General features: G+C 44.4%; 1 protein-coding gene across 5 annotated transcripts in view; it reads right to left on the bottom strand.

Moving 5' to 3' along the window:
- Window positions 1–21,122, bottom strand: part of spata13 (spermatogenesis associated 13) — a 48,514-nt gene that overhangs the window by 25,173 nt on the left and 2,219 nt on the right. For all 5 annotated transcript variants that reach the window (XM_055881916.1, XM_055881917.1, XM_055881918.1 and 2 more), the window contains exon 2: window positions 168–1,808. In XM_055881916.1, the coding sequence (XP_055737891.1) occupies window positions 168–1,808 (1,641 nt within the window). The remainder of the gene's footprint in view (window positions 1–167; window positions 1,809–21,122) is intronic.

Here is a 21,122-nt window from a genome sequence, read left to right as displayed (position 1 = left end):
ACTGTTCCCTTTGAACCCGCTGATCAACAGCAATATGTAGAGGATGGGGTCACCACCAGCATATCACTTTCACCTGATAACACCTTTCAGATCAGTAGACACGCCATTCCAAAGCACTACAGGACAGAGCCAGTGTAGCATTTTGGACTATCAAAGTATTCTCTTACCTGCTTTGGTTCCGTCTTTCCCTCTGCGTTGACGTCTGGCTGGTGTTTGCTGTGACTCCCACAGGGCTCCCCCTGGGGGTGTGGAGCGGAATCACACCGTGCTCTCCACCCGTCTCCCTGTCTCTCCTGAGGCCTGTCCCCCTCACACAGGCTGCTCCTCTGAGCATGAGCACTCAGGGAAAATGAGGTTGTAGTGAAAGGCTGGTTAATGCTGGGGAAAGCGAAGACATGGTCTGGTCCCTCCTGGGGTTCTATGGGGAACAAGGCTGGGTGGTACTTAGACTGGGGCTGGGGGTGGATGGTAGGCGTGTGTTCCAGTCGTACTGAAGTGCTGTTCCTCTTCCTCTCCGCTGCAGCTCTCGTTCTGGCAGGCGAGGGCCGGCGTTGGCGGTCGCTGGCGGGCAGGCAGGGCGTGCGGCGCGAGTAGTCGTCATGGAGACGGCTGAGGGGTGACAAGGGGGTCACGGGGGAGCCTGGGGAGGTGACAGGAGACGGGTTAGGCCTGCGTCTCACGGTCAGGTCAGTCATACTGCCCACTAGCTTCAACATGTGGCCCTTGGCCCCCACTGGACTCCTAAAGCGAACAGGGCTCTGGCTGCGGTCCCTAAGGTCACCGGATGAGGCACTGGCTGTTCTCTGGATGCTGGGGTCCCCATTGGCACCTGGGGAGTCTGTTTGAGGAGAGGGACAGGGGACTTTGTGTCTGAAAGGGCCCTTAAAGAGGTGTAGGTTGTCTGCACTCTTGCTCAGTCTGCTTAGCGCGTTCACATTTTCATTCACACTCTCCTCCAAATGGAGGTTCACCTCTGACACTGAACCGGAGCCTGAACTTGGCCTCTGATTGGTTGAAACCCCCAGTCCTGGACCCTCCCCTCGTTTCCCCTCCCCAGCGTCCAGCAGTGTGATGCGCCCCGCCCCGTACGCTCTCCGGATACTCCTGGAGAACCATGTGTTTCTCTGTAGTCCATCTTCCTCATCTACTACCTCCTCATCTTCATTGTCAGAACCATAAGGGCTCAACCCAGCCATCTGTTGGCCAATAGACACCCCATTGGAGACTCTATAGCCCTCCCCACATCTAAGTCTTGGGCTCTGATTGGTTGTGACCATTCCATTATCTCCACCCTGGATGGCTGCTGAGGTGTACTCGTCATCCTGATTGGCTGTCCCTCGGTTCTGGATGCCCTGGAGCACTGAGGAGCGTAGCTTCTTAAAGGAGCCCATGACGGTCAGCCCTGACAGGCCTGGCCAAACCTGCGGGACCCCGGCACTGGATGGAGGGCCCTGGAAGGAGAGGGGCCTGGTAGAGCCCTGACTGTCTCCAGGAACAGTGCACTTCTTCTGGGTAGAGAAGAGCCTCATGATCCTGGAGGGGTGGCCTATCACAGGGCTGGACCAGTTGGCTGTGTTGAAACCGTTTAGTCTACTCTCTTCACTGTTAAAGTCACAGGTCATGGGCTGTACCTGAGCATCACACCCAGACAGCAGAGACTGGGGCACTGCCATCGAAACATGAGCCTTCAAGGGGTAAAGGTCGCTGAGGGGTCGGGGTGGAGGTCGAAGGTCAGGGTCGGATGTGGAGCCACGGCGGTAGGAGAGAGAGTCCTCGCTGGTGGACGGGGTTCCATCGCTCTGCCATGCCTAAAGAAACAATAGACATGTTATATCATTGTTTTATCACTCTTATTATGTACAGTGTCTTCTTTGAAGACACTTCGATTTCAATGTTTAATTATCCCTTATTACAATTCTAAACACAGGGAACTTAGAGGAAATTGCTGCAAGTGAAAATAAGAGCAGGTTATTGAGCCTATCCCTAGAACCCCCTAGTACCAGTAGCCTTTACCTAGCATTAACACTAGGCCTTTTATATTCACCTCATTTAGCAGATGGTCTTATTCAGAGCCACTTACAGGAGCAATTAGGGTTAAGAGTGCCTTGCTCAAGGACACAGACAGAATTCCCCCCCAAAACTAGTCAGCTTGAGGATTCAAACCAGAGACCTTTCGGTTACTGGCCCAGTGCTCTTAACCGCTAGCCTACCTGCCGTCTCCTTACACACAGCCCTCAATGTGGAACAAGACAGCAGGTGTACACCGTCAACTCTAAAGACCTTTCATAAAGTATTTCACACCAGAGGCAAGCTCCAGAGGCACATAAAAACACACTGCGAATTCAGAATGTCATTCAGAGAAACAGAGAAAATACACATTATTCAAGTAACAGATGTAAAGAAGGCCTAATTATCTGTTCCTACAAATGAAGAATGAGTGCCACTGTCAGTATAATGTTTAGCCAATAATACTATGAATTTATGAGTGTGCGAACGGCATGTCGCTGTGAAGAGTGAATTGAATCTCTTACAGTAACCTAAACCTTTGTGTGCATGTGAGTGCAAGAAAAAGAGGGCATGAGATTCCTCTGCTTTGTCTCTACAGCATGTGTTTCTCAGCTTTGAGTGAGAGAGAATGAGAGCCATGTGAATTTCTCCTTGGCAATGTATATTTTCTGTGTTTGTGTGTGTGTGTGTGTGTGTGTCTGTGTGTGTGCACGCGAGCGCACCGGTTAATGCAGGCCAGTCTTCGATGAAAGGCTTTGTGAGCATGACTAAGCAATGAGAATCACTAATCCATTGTGATTAATGCCACAAATTGCCCATTTTCTTCAGATTTGGCCCATGGAGAGGGGGAAAGTTGGTGTGATCACTGCCTGTACTTCCATCCTGGGATCTGTGCAGTTTAACGCTCTCTACATCCGTTTCCCTCACTCTACCTACCTCCCTCCCTCCCTCCCTCCCCGTCCACTTCGCTCCCCTTCTTCTCTCCCATTCTCGTCTCTCCCCTTCCCTACACGTGTCTCTTTCCCCCTCTCTCTCTCTCTCCCTCTCCACTTGACTCCTCGTCTCCACACTCCTCTCGCCCTCTCCCTCTCCACTTGACTCCTCGTCTCCACACTCCTCTCGCCCTCTCCCTCCCCATTTCGCCCTCTCCCTCCCCATTTCCATTTCGCCCTCTCCCTCCCCATTTCGCCCTCTCCCTCCCCATTTCCATTTCGCCCTCCCCATTTCCATTTCGCCCTCTCCCTCCCCATTTCCATTTCGCCCTCTCCCGCTCCATTTCCATTTCGCCCTCTCCCGCTCCATTTCCATTTCGCCCTCTCCCGCTCCATTTCCATTTCGCCCTCTCCCGCTCCATTTCCATTTCGCCCTCTCCCGCTCCATTTCCATTTCGCCCTCTCCCGCTCCATTTCCATTTCGCCCTCTCCCGCTCCATTTCGCCCTCTCCCGCTCCATTTCGCCCTCTCCCGCTCCATTTCGCCCTCTCCATTTCGCCCTCTCCCGCTCCATTTCGCCCTCTCCCGCTCCATTTCGCCCTCTCCCGCTCCATTTCGCCCTCTCCCGCTCCATTTCGCCCTCCCCTTCGCTCCCCTTCTCGTCAATCCCCTTCTCTACACGTGTGTCTCTCTCCCCCTCTCTCTCCCCCTCCCCCCCTCTCTCTCTCTCTCTCTCTCTCTCTCTCCACTTGACTCCTAGTCTCCACACTCCTCTCTCCATTTCCATTTCGCCCTCTCCCTCCCCATTTCGCCCTCGCGCCCTCTCCATTTCGCCCTCCTCCCCTCGCCCTCTCCCTCTCCATTTCGCCCTCGCGTCCTCGCCCTCGCCCTCTCCATTTCGCCCTCTCCATTTCGCCCTCTCCATTTCGCCCTCTCCATTTCGCCCTCTCCATTTCGCCCTCTCCATTTCGCCCTCTCCATTTCGCCCTCTCCATTTCGCCCTCTCCATTTCGCCCTCTCCATTTCGCCCTCTCCATATCGCCCTCTCCATATCGCCCTCTCCCTCTCCATATCGCCCTCTCCCTCTCCATATCGCCCTCTCCCTCTCCATATCGCCCTCTCCCTCTCCATATCGCCCTCTCCCTCTCCATATCGCCCTCTCCCTCTCCATATCGCCCTCTCCCTCTCCATATCGCCCTCTCCCTCTCCATATCGCCCTCTCCCTCTCCATATCGCCCTCTCCCTCTCCATATCGCCCTCTCCCTCTCCATATCGCCCTCTCCCTCTCCATATCGCCCTCTCCCTCTCCATATCGCCCTCTCCCTCTCCATATCGCCCTCTCCCTCTCCATATCGCCCTCTCCCTCTCCATATCGCCCTCTCCCTCTCCATATCGCCCTCTCCCTCTCCATATCGCCCTCTCCCTCTCCATATCGCCCTCTCCCTCTCCATATCGCCCTCTCCCTCTCCATATCGCCCTCTCCCTCTCCATATCGCCCTCTCCCTCTCCATATCGCCCTCTCCCTCTCCATATCGCCCTCTCCCTCTCCATATCGCCCTCTCCCTCTCCATATCGCCCTCTCCCTCTCCATTTCGCCCTCTCCCTCTCCATTTCGCCCTCTCCCTCTCCATTTCGCCCTCTCCCTCTCCATTTCCATTTCGCCCTCTCCCTCTCCATTTCGCCCTCTCCCTCTCCATTTCGCCCTCTCCCTCTCCATTTCGCCCTCTCCCTCCCCATTTCACAGCAACTCAATTGATCTCACAGTAGCTCTGAACCTTTAATCAAATACAGACTTCATGGCTAAATTTCAGGACATTTAAACTGGGCATTTCAGGACACTTTAAATATCCTGAAATGCCCAGTTTAAATGTCCTGAAATGCCCAGTTTAAATGTCCTGAAATGCCCAGTTTAAATGTCCTGAAATGCCCAGTTTAAATGTCCTGAAATGCCCAGTTTAACTGGGCATTTCAGGACCAAATGTGATTGATTTGCCTGCCTTTGTCTGGCACAGACTTGCACTGAGCTTTTCCTCTCTGTAGCACAGGGATGGGCAACTGGTGGCCCGCAGCCCTCCTTTTGTAGGCCCGCGGACCAATTTCCAAAAACAGGAACAATTATTATCATTATAAAAAATAAAAGAATTCAGTTGGGGTCTCAACTTACTGTAGAGTTAGAATAGTAGAATACACAAGGTGCAATTTCAAAATGTGGTTGTGCATCAGCAGTTTCTCTCTTGTTATGTCAGCAAAAAATGTTTAGATTGGTCTAGCCAGCTATCTGAAATTGCAGTAAGCATGGTCGAATTAACAACCGGGGGGACCCCATTGATTTTGTTAGTCACTCTCACTCAGATATCATATTTAAAACATCTCTCCACCCTACGGCAAAATGTGTAGGATTGCAGGAAGTTAGCTGTAAAACTTAAAAATGTGTCTCTGCACAATGGCAAAATGAGTAGAATTACATGAAATTAGTTATAAAATTGTAAAATCTCTACACCCCATTGCCAAATGTGCTGAATCTTTTCTCTCTCCGCTGTCCCAACAAAATGTTGCTTAGGGCCCCCAAAAGGCTAGGGCCTGACTGCATGTGTGGGTTTGGATGTGGGCAAACAGACCCACAAGCCACCTCATCAGTTCAGATTTTTTGTGTGGGCCACATCCCCATCAAAGTGGCTCACCCTGCTCTAGCACCTGAGAGTGGGAGGTAGACTACATGATGTTAGCATACTCTTTTACCAAACTGATTCTCAATGCTACCTTTGCTGACAATTCACCCACGTCTCTCCATCACTCTCTCTCACCACTATTGTAAACAGAAGAAAACCCCTGCTATAAACTAACTCCCACTACCACCGTTACATACCATTCTTCTAGGCTCTCCAGTAAAACTAGGGCTGGAAGGTGTACCGTATTTGACTATATACTGGAATTGATGCACGGACTGGTTTGGATTTTTACTCTACCTTCTATAACAGTATTTCAATGTTTGGTTTGTTAAATGTGATATGCAACTCCGGCACGTATAATGTCCGTTTTTATAGTTTACTCCATTTGCTGCTGCATGCCGCTAACTGCAGCCCTGCAGTTGTTCCACCACGGAGTCACCAGCAATTTCCTGCCGTTCACTCTGCTTTCCACAAGCAGTCTATAATTACATTATTTGTTTGTGTATCTTACGGTCTGAAAACTACTGTTTACTAGTTTGTCTTTTCTTAGCAAGGTCTTGTTAAAATAATTTGTGTTAGCCGCTAATGCTAATCGCCAGTTAGTACATTTAGCATGTTGGCCAGCTAAGTCACAGCAAATGTAACTAGCTAAGCTAATACAGACTGGTACCATTGCTGGTGTAAACCTAGATAAGAAAGCGTTGCACAAACATGCTTATCAGAGAGGAATATGCGATGCATGAATATGTTGGCTAGCTGGCTAAAACATGTAATGTAACCTCTAATTAGGAAACACTGACCAACATTTTGGTTCCCACCCTGTCAATAATTCCTCCCTGGTTCATTAATTCGTTGTCATGTCAAACAATGTATTCTAGGTGCTACCCACTATATTCAAACTATAGAATAAATCACTATATTTCCATGATTCCAACAACTTACAAATTAACTAGGCCTAGATGTTTTTGCCCATATCATGCTGTGTGAAACAGTGTGGGAAATGATAGTAAAAGTGAAGGAAATGCAGAAATGTATAAATGCTGAAAATGATTTTTGTTTGGAGTTGGATTGAACAGTATAAATGGAGAAAGCCCCATTGAAATCCCTTATAATGTATGTGTTGTCACACTAGGGTCATGAACTAATGAGAAAGCATATTTAGAACATGGATTATTCAAAAACATGAAATACCGCCAAAAAATGTGACAAATATCGTGACCTGATATTTTGTCCATATTGGCAGCCCTAAGTAAGACAAGGTTGGGGAATGAAAGAGACTACTCTAGCACTGAAAGGGCACGCCAAGGCAGTCCTCTATCAATGCATTACCTCATACTCATCTTATCTTCCCACTCTACCACCCGCTCCACTACCTTGCACAATGCACACTACCCCTATGGCTTCTCTCAGCCTGGTGCCAACATCCACAGCCCAGTTGGGACCTGCTTTATTTGGCACGATACATCATAGGGTTCTGTTTCAAAGGAGTTGGACTTAAAATCTAGAGATCAGCCAACTTATTGTGTGTAGTTTTACCCTGGCCAGCACAATAAGCGGCGTAGGACAGTGGAACCTCTTACCGTACTAGCTGCTACTATACCCTCTTAGTACAACTAGTACATACAGTTGAAGTCGGAAGTTTACATACACCTTAGCCAAATACAGTTTCACAATTCCTGACATTTAATCCTTGTAAAAATTGCCTGTCTTAGGTCAGTTAGGATCACCACTTTATTTGAATGTAAAATGTCAGAATAATAGTAGAGAGAATGATATATTTCAGCTTTAATTTAATTCATCGCATTCCCAATGGGTCAGAGGTTTGCATACACTCAATTAGTATTTGGTAGCATTGCCTTTAAACTGTTTATCATGGGTCAAATGCTTCAGGTAGCCTTCCACAAGCTTCCCACAATAAGTTGGGTGAATTTTGGCCCATTCCTCCTGACAGAGCTGATGTAACTGAGTCAGGTTGTAGGCCTCCTTGCTCGCACATGCTTTTTCAGTTCTGACCACAAATTTCAATGGGATTGAGGTCAAGGGCTTTGTGATGGCCACTCCAATACCTTGACTTTGTTGTCCTTAACTTCTCTAGGCTAGGTGGGACGTTAGCATCCCAACTGGCTAACATCCGGTGAAATAGCAGAGCGCAAAGATTCTAAATACACCATTCGTAGTATTAAACGTTCTTGTAAATACATGTATCTAACATCATTTAAAAGCTTAACTTCTTCTTAATCCAACCGCTGTGTCAGATTTCAAAAATACTTTTCGGCGAAAGCATACCTTACGATAATCTGATGACAGCGCGCCGCACACACAAGTATAACTAGCATTTTCCAACCAAGCAGTAGCTGCACAAAAGTCAGAAATAGCAATAAAATAATCAATTACCTTTGAAGATCTTCTTCTTTTGGCAATACAAAAGTTTCAATCTTCACAATAAATGCTTGTTTTGTTCGATTAAATCCATTTTTATAGCATAACACAATTTTTAAAAGGCTTGTGTCATGAGTTCCGTCTCCTTCAACTTTCGACGACACATTCGATGTAATTACTCACACTAAATGTATGTTTATCTAGTCATAGTTGGTATCATTGCAATCCTCTGTTAGTAACACAACCATACCTGATGGTTATTTTTACGGGACGTATTGACCGTAAGGAACTGATTTGAACACACCAAACAATGACCTCATTTCGCGCCAATGATATGACCAGTGCTTCTTTGATTGACTGTATTTCGGCCCAATGACCACTGATCATCTTGAAATCTAGCTTGGTAGATAGCCAATGAGCTGAGGTAAACGGCAATATCTAATGGTTATATCCGGGAAGACCAGCTCTTGAACGAAAGTCGAGCGTTACACAGCCATTCACCATTGAAATTTCTACCTGAAGGCGCCACTTTGTTTCCGCGTAGCAGTATTGAGTCGAGATCATTTTCCGCTATTTTATTGAAAGAATTATGGCTAGTAAAATTGGAAAATCAAAGGCAGAGTCCAGCTATACAGATCTACATGATATTATTGACAAAATTAATAGAAAAAGTGACACAGATTTACAAGAAGATGTCAGATTGTGAGGCAAGTTTGGACTCCCAATTTGAAGAAATGTTTTTGTATCAAATATTATTCATTTGAGTTGTTTGAGATATTTTTATTTTATTCTAAACAATTTTTATTTATTCTAAACATGGAATAGAACAACAGATCACAAAAATGATTGAGGTTCCCTACTCTATATATAATCTGTGTGTCTGTATATGAGATATTTATTTACATGTATTTTATCTAAACATGGAATAGAACAACAGACCACCAAAATGATTGAGGTTCCCTACTCTATATACACTGCTCAAAAAAATAAAGGGAACACTTAAACAACACAATGTAACTCCAAGTCAATCACACTTCTGTGAAATCAAACTGTCCACTTAGGAAGCAACACTGATTGACAATAAATTTCACATACTGTTGTGCAAATGGAATAGACAAAAGGTGGAAATTATAGGCAATTAGCAAGACACCCCCAAAAAAGGAGTGATTCTGCAGGTGGTGACCACAGACCACTTCTCAGTTCCTATGCTTCCTGGCTGATGTTTTGGTCACTTTTGAATGCTGGCGGTGCTCTCACTCTAGTGGTAGCATGAGACAGAGTCTACAACCCACACAAGTGGCTCAGGTAGTGCAGTTCATCCAGGATGGCACATCAATGCGAGCTGTGGCAAAAAGGTTTGCTGTGTCTGTCAGCGTAGTGTCCAGAGCATGGAGGTGCTACCAGGAGACAGGCCAGTACATCAGGAGACGTGGAGGAGGCCGTAGGAGGGCAACAACCCAGCAGCAGGACCGCTACCTCCGCCTTTGTGCAAGGAGGTGCACTGCCAGCACCCTGCAAAATGACCTCCAGCAGGCCACTGTATTGTCTTCTACCAGATCTATGGTGTTATATTATCCTACATTCAATTCACATTTCCACAAATTTCAGTGTTTCCTTTCAAATGATACCAAGAATATGCATATCCTTGCTTCTGGGCCTGAGCTACAGACAGTTAGATTTGGGTATGTCTTCAGGCGGAAATTGAGAGAAGGTGGGAGGTATCACAAAGAGGTTAAGCCATTTTGTCACAACATTGGAAGTATGCTAGGGGTCATTGTCCATTTGGAAGACCCATTTACAACCAAGCTTTAACTTCCTGACTGATGTCTGGAGTTGCTTCAATATTTCCACAATTTTCCTACGTCATGATGCCATCTATTTTGTGAAGTGCACCAGTCCCTCCTGCAGCAGAGCACCCCCACAACATGATGCTGCCACCCCCATGCTTCACGGTTGGGATGGTGTTCTTCGGCTTGCAAGTCTCCCCTTTTTCCTCCAAACATAACGATGGTCATTATGGCCAAACAGTTCTATTTTTGCTCCATAAAACCAAAGAGCATTTCTCCAAAAAGTACAATCTTTGTCCCCATGTGCAGTTGCAAACCGTAGTCTGGCATTTTTATGTCGGTTTTGAGGCAGTGGCTTCTTCCTTGCTTAGCAGCCTTTCAGGTTATGTAGATATAGGACTTGTTTTACTGTGGATATAGATACTTTTGTACCCGTTTCCTCCAGCATCTTCACAAGGTCCTTTTGCTGTTGTTCTGGGATTGATTTGCACTTTTCGCACCAAAGTACCTTCATCTCTAGGAGACAGAACACGTCTCCTTCCTGAGCGGTATGACGGCTGTGTGGTCCCATGGTGTTTATACTTGCGTATTATTGTTTGTACAGATGAACGTGGTACCTTTAGACCACATATGTCAGAGTCAAGGCCCGCGGGCCACATCCGGCCCGCGAGAAGGTTTTTTACGGCCCCTGGGATGATCTTGATTTATTATTAGAACCGGCCCGCAGACCGCAGCAAGCCGGCAGCCCGCAGATCTTTTACACGCACCAATACTACATTTCCCACAATGCAACGGTGACGCACCGAGCAGTAGGCTGCTTCATTTCAATATTTATTGGCACAGCAGTCGTCAGCATCACAGTAAAATTAACTTTCAGATACCCATCAAAAATGGCAAAACGGAAGGTGGACACTGAGAACCGGGGGTTTCAAACAAGGTGGGAGTCGGAGTATATGTTCACGGAGGTAGCTGGAAAACCTGTGTGTCTTCTGTGTGGAGAAAGTGTGGCGGTACTGAAAGAGTATAATCTGAGACGACATTATGAAACGAAACACGCGGACAAAAACAAGAATATGGACATGGAACAAAGGCTACAAAAGGCAGAGGAATTAAAACGAGGCCTCAAATCTCGACAGGCTCTGTTCAAAAAAGCCAAATCACAAGGCCAGGCTGCTGTCAAGGCCAGTTTTATTTTGGCAGAAGAGATCGCTAAATCAGCCCGGCCATTTACGGAGGGGGATTTCATCAAAAACTGCATGATTAAAGTTTGTGACGAAGTTTGCCCAGAAAAAAGGCAACTCTTTTTAAATGTGAGTCTGAGCAGAAACACCATTGCCGAGAGAGTAGACCAGTTGTCCATCAATCTAAAAGAGCAGCTTGTGAAAAAGGGAAAAGATTTCATTGCATATTCCTTGGCTGTGGATGAGAGCACTGACATTTCTGACATTGCCCAGTTGTCAATTTTCATCCGCGGAGTGGACTCCAGCCTAAGCGTGACAGAGGAGTTTTTGGCTTTACGTCCTATGCATGGCACAACTACGGGGCATGATTTGTATGAAGAGGTGTCAAGATGTGTAAATGAGATGGAGCTGCCTTGGGAAAAACTCGTGGGTTTGACAACCGACGGAGCACCTGCGATGTGTGGACACAGGAGCGGACTGGTGGCGAAGATACGGGAAAAGATGCAAGAGGAAAACGCGACAGGTGAGCTGACAGCTTATCATTGTATCATACACCAGGAAGCGTTGTGCGGTAAAGCCTTGAAAATGGAGCATGTAATGAGCATCATCACGCGCACAGTTAACTTTATCAGAGCCAAAGGTTTGAATCACCGCCAGTTCAAGGCATTTCTGACGGAGTTAGAAACGGAGCATGGTGATTTGCCTTATCACACAGAGGTGCGATGGCTAAGCCAGGGAAAGGTGCTTCAAAGATGTTTCGAGCTTCGTGAGGAGATTTGTCTGTTCTTGGACAGCAAAGGGAAAGACACAACACAACTCCGAGACGAAATGTTTCTGTGTGAAATGGCTTTTCTGTGTGACATTACGAGTCATCTGAATGCAATGAACTTGCAGCTGCAGGGTCGGGATCATGTCATCTCTGATATGTACAGTACAGTGAAGGCATTTAAAACCAAACTGACTCTGTGGGAGACGCAGATGCGGAAAGAAAATTTGAGCCACTTTCCCAGCTGCCAGACCATGAAAGAGAAGCTCTCTACCAGTGCATTCCCGAGCGCACAGTTGGCTGATAAAATAGGTATGCTTGCCGCTGACTTTCGACGCCGATTTGCTGACTTTGAAGCACAAAAAAGCAGGTTGGAACTGCTCGGTAACCCATTTGCTGTTGACGTGGAAAGCTCACCACCAAACCTCCAAATGGAGTTGATTGACCTCCAATGCAATGATGCACTGAGGGCAAAATATGCGGCAGTGGGTGCTGCGGAGTTCGCCCGTTTCCTCCCCGACACAATGCCCCAGCTGCGCATCCAGGCTGCTCAAACGTTGTCTATGTTTGGCAGCACATACCTGTGTGAACAACTGTTTTCTTTGATGAACCTGAACAAAACATCACACAGAAGTCGACTTACTGCTGAACACCTCCACTCAATTCTGAGGATTTCCTCAGCTCAGAGCCTTACCCCGAACATTGATGAACTTGTGGAAAAGATGGGACACCACCAAGTATCACCCTCAACCTCAAACAAGTGAACATTACTGTGCAATCACATATTTAGAGTTTTTACTCAGTTCAAGTTTAAAAGTTAAAGTTTAATATTTGTTTTCACTGCATGTTACTTCTCCTTAAACAAAGTGTTGTTTTTGATTAATAGATTTTTGCACTTTATTTTATTGTATTTCAATCCAATTATATTTTAAAAATATTTCAGTTGAGTGGATGATAGAAAATTGCTATTATTGTTTTTTTCTTTGAAGTAAATTTAGCCCACTTTTGCTAAAATAGAAAATATAGGCTACTGATGGTGCCTTGAATACCGGTTTCTTTCATTTAATGTTCATGTTATGGGGATTTTTATATAAAGGAAATTTGTCTTTTGTGTCTGTTGAAAATTAAAGATTACTGACAGAGCCATAAGAAAATATTGCTTTATTTATCTGATCATATTGGAATATATTTGTTAGGTTTTCAGTAGGTTCAATTAGGTTCACTAGACTATATGCGTCATTTAAAATTTTTTCAATGAACATTCGAACAGTCCGGCCCTCGGCTTGTAGCTAAATTTTTTATTTGGCCCTCCGTCCATTTGACTTTGACACCCCTGCTTTAGACGTTTGGAAATTTCTCCCAAGGATGAACCAGACTTGTGGAGGTCTCAGCAAAAAAAAAAAACTGAGGTCTTGGCTGATTTCTTTTGATTTTCTCATGATGTCAAGCAAAGAGGCACTGAGTTTGAAGGTAGGCCTTGAAATACATCCACAGGTACACCTCCAATTGACTCAAATTATGTCAATTAGCCTATCAGCTTCTAAAGCCATGATAATTTTCTGGAATTTTCCAATCTGTTTAAAGGCACAGTCAACTTAGTGTATGTAAACTTCTGACCTACTGGAATTGTGATACAGTGAATTATAAGTGAAATAATCTGTTTGTAAACAATCGTTGGAAAAATTACTTGTGTCATTCACAAAGTAGATGTCCTAACTGACTTGCCAAAACTATAGTTTGTTAACAAGAAATTTGTGGAGTGGTTGAAAAACGAGTTAATGACTCCAACCTAAGTGTATGTAAACTTCTGACTTCAACTGTACTACAGCACTATGCAGGCCATTTAAGATATGCTTGAATAATATGGAAGCTGAATGTGAGTGGTTCTCTGGGGCTACCTTTCCAGGTCAGGTCAGTGTTCCTGTGTGGTTGCAAGTGAAGTCTGGGAGCTAGTGGTGCTCTGGCTCTCAGGCCCAGAGTTAATTAAGAGAGAGGAGAGAAGAGTAGCCCCCCACACGACTGCCAGCTGGAGCCAGCCTCAGATTAGACTCCCAGAGAGAGGAGGGCTGGGGTCACACAAACTGAAAGACATGCACATTTACACATACTTCAGAAGACACTGTCAAGGCCTACTCAGTATACATGTTCCCCCCCACACACACACAGTAGGGGACGGACAGACGGACACGTAGGCAGGCATTCTCTTGATCATCAACTCCCTTCCCTTTGGGCTGATAAAGTCACAGCCTTATGTAAGGGGTCATAAACATATAATCATTAGTGAACTCCAGCCCCCAATTCAGCTTCACAGAGCCAACGTATGTCCTGCCCCGGGCCAAGTTCAAGCTAATTGGGCAGAGATGAACGGAGAGTTAAACTAAATAGACGGCTAGACAGAGAATATCAAGGGAAAAGCCACTTCTCTAGCGGTTTCTCATTTTGGTAGCTAAGCCATGGGACCCAGACAGAATTGGCCAAAAGCACTAGCACAGCCATTCTTTGGTAAGCTGCTCATTTTACTGGTTGTCTGCTTATCTGAGTGATCGAAACTAGCTAGCCAGGCTCATCAGTGCTGTCCTGACCAGAGATAAACATGTTCAGGAAAAATAACTTATTAAAACACTAAAAACCAACTGAACTAGTGAAAATATGCAAATTGTTTATTCTTTGTATCCCTTCCATGTTAGCCACGCTGATACGTATGTAGGAGACCTTCCATGTTAGCCACGCATGTAGGAGACCTTTCATGTTAACCACGCTGATACGTATGTAGGAGACCTTCCATGTTAGCCACGCTGATACGTACAGTGGGGAGAACAAGTATTTGATACACTGCCGATTTTGCAGGTTTTCCTACTTACAAAGCATGTAGAGTTCTGTAATTTTTATCATAGGTACACTTCAACTGTGAGAGACGGAATCTAAAACAAAAATCCAGAAAATCACATTGTAGGATTTTTAAGTAAATAATTTGAATTGTATTGCATGACATAAGTATTTGATACATCAGAAAAGCAGAACTTAATATTTGGTACAGAAACCTTTGTTTGCAATTACAGAGATCATACGTTTCCTGTAGTTCTTGACCAGGTTTGCACACTCTGCAGCAGGGATTTTGGCCCACTCCTCCATACAGACCCTCTCCAGATCCTTCACGTTTCGGGGGTGTCGCTGGGCAATACGGACTTTCAGCTCCCTCCAAAGATTTTTGTATTGGGTTCAGGTCTGGAGACTGGCTAGGCCACTCCAGGACCTTGAGATGCTTCTTACGGAGCCACTCCTTAGTTGCCCTGGCTGTGTGTTTCGGGTCGTTGTCATGCTGGAAGACCCAGCCACGACCCATCTTCAATGCTCTTACTGAGGGAAGGAGGTTGTTGGCCAAGATCTCGCGATACATGGCCCCATCCATCCTCCCCTCAATACGGTGCAGTCGTCCTGTCCCCTTTGCAAAAAAGCATCCACAAAGAATGATGTTTCCACCTCTATGCTTCACGGTTGGGATGGTGTTCTTGGGGTTGTACTCATCCTTCTTCCTCCAAACACGGCGAGTGGAGTTTAGATCAAAAAGCTCTATTTTTGTCTCATCAGACCACATGACCTTCTCCCATTCCTCCTCTGGATCATCCAGATGGTCATTGGCAAACTTCAGACGGGCCTGGACATGCGCTGGCTTGAGCAGGGGGACCTTGCGTGCGCTGCAGGATTTTAATCCATGACGGCATAGTGTGTTACTAATGGTTTTCTATAAGACTGTGGTCCCAGCTCTCTTCAGGTCATTGACCAGGTCCTGCCGTGTAGTTCTGGGCTAATCCCTCACCTTCCTCATGATCATTGATGCCCCACGAGGTGAGATCTTGCATGGAGCCCCAGACCGAGGGGGATTGACCGTCATCTTCAACTTCTTCCATTTTCTAATAATTGCGCCAACAGTTGTTGCCTTCTCACCAAGCTGCTTGCCTATTGTCCTGTAGCCCATCCCAGCCTTGTGCAGGTCTACAATGTTATCCCTGGTGTCCTTACACAGCTCTCTGGTCTTGGCCATTGTGGAGAGGTTGGAGTCTGTTTGAATGAGTGTGTGGACAGGTGTCTTTTATACAGGTAACGAGTTCAAACAGGTGCAGTTAATACAGGTAATGAGTGGAGAACAGGAGGGCTTCTTAAAGAAAAACTAACAGGTCTGTGAGAGCCGGAATTCTTACTGGTTGGTAGGTGATCAAGTACTTATGTCATGCAATAAAATGCAAATTAATTACTTAAAAATCATGCAATGTGATTTTCTGGATTTTTGTTTTAGATTCCGTCTCACAGTTGAAGTGTACATATGATAAAAATTAGACCTCTACATGCTTTGTAAGTAGGAAAACCTGCATAATCGGCAGTGTATCAAATACTTGTTCTCCCCACTGTATGTAGGATACTTTCCATGTTAGCCACGCTGATACGCATGTAGGAGACCTTCCATGTTAGCCACGCTGATACGTATGAGATTATCGGGCATGAAACTGGGGCGGCAGGTAGCCTAGTGGTTAGAGCGTTGGGCCAGTAACTGAAAGATTGCTGGATCGAATCCCAGAGCTGACAAGGTAAAAATCTGTAATTCTGCCCCTGAACAAGGCAGTTAACGCATTGTTCCCCAGTAGGGGGTCATTGTAAATAAAAATGTGTTCTTAACTCGCTTGCACAGTTAAAAGTAAAATAAAAACAGACCTAAGTGGACTACACATGGAGTGATTGTATGTGTGTGTGTGTGTGTGTGTGTGTGTGTAAGTAAAACTACCCATTCTGTGGTCCAAAGAGAAGTGGAGTTTCTCTGAGTTAAAGGAAACACAGATGGCTCCCTACACCAAGCCCCGTTCAGCATGTGCATGTTCCTCTCCCAGGACTAATCAAGGGGCTTTACCAGTATGTGCAGCACTTGTTTCCTCTATGGCGCAGTCAAAAAGCAACACACAATATGAGTTTGTCATATATAATACATAATGCCTTCAGAAAGTATTCACACCTCATGATTTATTCCACATTTTGTGTTACAGACTGAATTCAAAATGTATTAAATAACCCCCCCCCCAACTATACACAATACCCCATAATGACAAGGTGAAAACATGCTAGCAAAATTGTAACTAGGCCACTCGGGAACATTCAAGGTCGTCTTGGAAGGCAACTCCAATGTTGATTTAGCCTTGAATTTTAGGTTATTGTCCTGCTGAAATGTGAATTTGCCTCCCAGTCTGAAAGCAGACAACCAGCTTTTCCCGGTGCATAGCTCTATTCGTTACTTATCATTAAAAAAAACTATGTAGTCCTTGCCGATGACAAACATACCCATAACATGATGCAGCCACGACCATGCTTGAAAATATGAAGAGTGGTACTCAGTAATGTGTTGTGTTTGTCCCAAGCAACATTTTCAGCAGTTTTACAAAAAGTATGCATTTTTTTTAATATTTTGTATTCCGTACAGGCTTCCTTCCTTCTTTTCACTTTGTCAATTAGGTTAGTATTGTGGAGTAACTACAATGTTGTTGATCCATCCTCAGTTCTCCCATCAAAGCCATTAAAGGACACTGTATCATTGTAATGACTGGGTGTATTGACACACCATCCAAAGTGTAATAACTTCACCATGCTCAAAGGAATATTCAATGTCTTTTTCCCCCCTTTTTAAAATCTATCAATAGGTGCCCTACCTTAAGAGGCATTTGAAAACCTCCCTGGTCTTTATGGTTGAATCTGTTTGAAATTCACTGCTCAAGTGAGGGACCTTACTGATAGTTGTATGTGTGGGGTAGAGATGAGGTAATCATTCAAAAATCATGTTACACCTTATTATTGCACACCGAGTACACAACTTGTGACTTAAGCAAATTTACTCCAGCAAACTGGATGCAGTCTATCACAGTGCCATCCGTTTTGTTACTAAAGCACCTTATACGACCCACCACTGCGACCTGTATGCCCTAGTCGGCTGGCCCTCGCTACATGTTCGTCGTCAGACCCACTGGCTCCAGGTCATCTACAAGGCTATGCTAGGTAAAGTGCCGCCTTATCTCAGTTCACTGGTCACGATGGCTACACCCACCCGTAGCACGCGCTCCAGCAGGTGTATCTCACTGATCATCCCTAAAGCCAAAACCTCATTTGGACGCCTTTCCTTCCAGTTCTCTGCTGCCTGCGACTGGAACGAATTGCAAAAATCTCTGAAGTTGGAGACTTTTATCTCCCTCAACAACTTTAAAAATCTGCTATCCGAGCAGCTAACCGATCGCTGCAGCTGTACATAGTCCATCTGTAAACTACCCACCCAACTTACCTACCTCACCCCCATACTGCTTTTATTTATTTACTTTTCTGCTCTTTTGCACACCAGTATCTCTTCTTGCACATGATCATCTGATGATTTATCACTCCAGTGTTAATCTGCTAAATTGTAATTATTCGATTTATTGCCTACCTCATGCCTTTTGCACACATTGTATATAGATTCTCTTTTTTCTACCATGTTATTGACTTGTTTATTGTTTACTCCATGTGTAACTCTGTGTTGTTGTCTGTTCACACTGCTATGCTTTATCTTGGCCAGGTCGCAGTTGCAAATGAGAACTTGTTCTCAACTAGCCTACCTGGTTAAATAAAGGTGAAAAAATAAAAAATAAAAAATAAACTTATTTAGGCTTGCCATAACAAAAGGGTTGAATATTTATTGACTCAAGACATTTCAGCTTTTCATTTTCTATTAATTTGTTAAAAAAAAACATGATTCCATTTTGACATTATGGGGTATTGTATGTAGGCCATTGAAGAAAAAAACCCATCTACATTTAATCAATTTAGGCTGTAAGACAAAACATGGACAAAGTCCAGGGGTGTAAATATTTTCTGAAGGCACTGTGTAGCCCGAATCAGGGAAGCCTTTCGACCAGTTTGGGAAATTCCACCCACTCACGTAGACTTTCCCACCAACCAATCCACTTCCTGTTCCAGAGGCAGGACTTCTGCCACACCCCACTCTACCTTTAAATGGCCTCACCTGAAGAGAATCAGTGGCAGCCTGACAAACCTACCTGTCAGTATCAGTTCAGTTATTTCTTACCTTTTATATGGATGTTTGCTGTTTTTTATGTTCCTGTTATATTGTTCCTTTAGGCACATTATTGTTTAATTGCCCCCATTGTGTGCCATGTGCTCATTGGTTTGCCTTAAAAGGTCCAATGCAGACATTTTTTTTATCTCAATATCAAATCATTTCTGGGCAACAAAACCTCTACAGGATTGGTGGGTCCCCCGCGGGACGGTTGAGCTAACGTAGGCTAATGCGATTAGCATGAGGTTCTAAGTAACAAGAAAATTAGACATATCTGATATTGGCAGAAAGCTTAAATTCATGTTAATCTAACTGCACTCTCCATTTTACAGTGGCTATTACAGTGAAAGAATACCATGCTATTGTTTGGGGAGAGTGCACAGTCATGAACTTGAAAATGTATTAACAAACCAATTAGGCACATTTGGGCAGTCTTGATACAACATTTTGAACAGAAATGCAATGGTTCATTGGATCAGTCTAAAACTTTGCACAAACACTGCTACCATAGTGGCCAAAATCTAAATTGCACCTGGGCTGGAATAATACATTATGGCCGTTCTCTTACATTTCAAAGATGATGGTACAAAAAAAAACACATGTTTTTTCTTTGTATTAACTTTTACCAGATCTAATGTGTTATATTCTCCTACATTCATTTCACATTTCCACAAACTTCAAAGTGTTTCCTTTCAAATGATATCAAGAATATGCATATCCTTGCTCAGGTCCTGAGCTACAGGCAGTTAGATTTGGGTATGTCACTTTAGGCAAAAATTGAAAAAAAAAAGGGTTCTAACCTTAAGAGGTTTTTAAGTACCTTACTGTGGTTGATTTCAATTAAAATGATCAAAAAGAAACAAAAATAGCTTCATAGCAAAGAGCAAACTGAAAACGAGCTGTTTTTGGCAGAGAGGTTTGGAACATTTTCTTATTGATCTATTAACCCTTTACACTCGTACCCATATACAAGTTCAAAAATGGCAGATTTGGGCATTGATAAGCTCCTAAATTGGAGCACAGTGGCTGTACAGTAACATGCCATAAACGACATCAGGGCTCAGGCTCTGCGCTTCACAGCGCTGTATGAGTTTTGACTGACAGTTGTTTTTTGTTGTCTTGGTGAGGAAATGCTGTAAATTAAGAGAACTCAATGTAATTTGAATGATGAGATGTTGAGGATTATAATAAATACAGCTTTGATGTCATACAAGTAAACCAAACACCCGTGGTTCCAAATGTGCACTTCACATTTCCACATCATACATAAAACTCATGTCATATACAGGGTCAACGTTTATAATCACTATGTTTGATGTACACTACAAGATGACATTGCGTCATACCCTGGGTTTTCCGGAACAGAACAAGCCCGTTTGTCTATTGTGAAGAAGATTTGGCGCGGAACACATCTGAATGCACTCATGACTCCTTACTATGCGCACCAAAATTACAATCTGTTTCTTAAGCCCATACCAACAACAAACCAACCTTCAATACAGTCCTTTGCCTACCAACCTTATCAGATTTTACAACCAGAGGAGTACTGCACTCTACAGCTACTGAAAAACAACTCTAGACTCCAGCTTATTGGAATGAATCATTTAAATATTCCACCATATTGGTGGATCCATGTAAAATCATATGGAATTTAGAACCAAGTGTTTCTAGGTTATATAAAGTATACTCAGAAAACGATATCTATGGATGCCATTTATACAAGGAATCAGATGGAATCTAGTTCACAGAGAGCGCCTGCTAATTGTGTATATAGTAGACTGCTCTATCAGGGAGGGAAAATAATTCACTTTCCTCCCATCAGTCTGCCCTTTATAACTGTTAAAATGTCTTTAAGTCATCTTTTATCATTTAGCCTATATAGAATTGCATCTAAATTCTGAGGAAGTGATTTCCAAAGATAGGGCACTGGCAGCCTTGTCTATGTGCTTGTTCACAAGAATCATCCTAAGCCTGGCGCAGGGCAGATTCACTAATCTCTATATACACGGCACAATCTCTTATTGCCCAGTTGTTTGCCATTTGGGGTGATTTATGGAATCTGACTAGCTCAGGCCTGCATGCAAGCAGTAGCCTACTCCTAAATGTTCCAAGATGCTGCCGATAGAAATGTCCAATATAGAGCAGCTGACAATTGACTATTCTCCATAGCAAAGTTCAAGTTTTATTTGATCTCAACAATATAGCCCATTTCTGTCTGAATGTTCTGTAACACTGCACCCTCCTAAATAAGCACATGTTTCTTATTGAAGCCATTTCTCACAATGACCCAATTCCTTTTCTTATGACAGAGGGCATA

The sequence above is a fragment of the Salvelinus fontinalis genome, chromosome 25 (assembly GCF_029448725.1).
Source record: "Salvelinus fontinalis isolate EN_2023a chromosome 25, ASM2944872v1, whole genome shotgun sequence".
In the NCBI taxonomy this organism is placed as follows: domain Eukaryota; kingdom Metazoa; phylum Chordata; class Actinopteri; order Salmoniformes; family Salmonidae; genus Salvelinus; species Salvelinus fontinalis.
The sequence above is the reverse complement of the archived record's forward strand: the minus strand, read 5'-3'. Positions and strand labels throughout refer to the sequence as shown.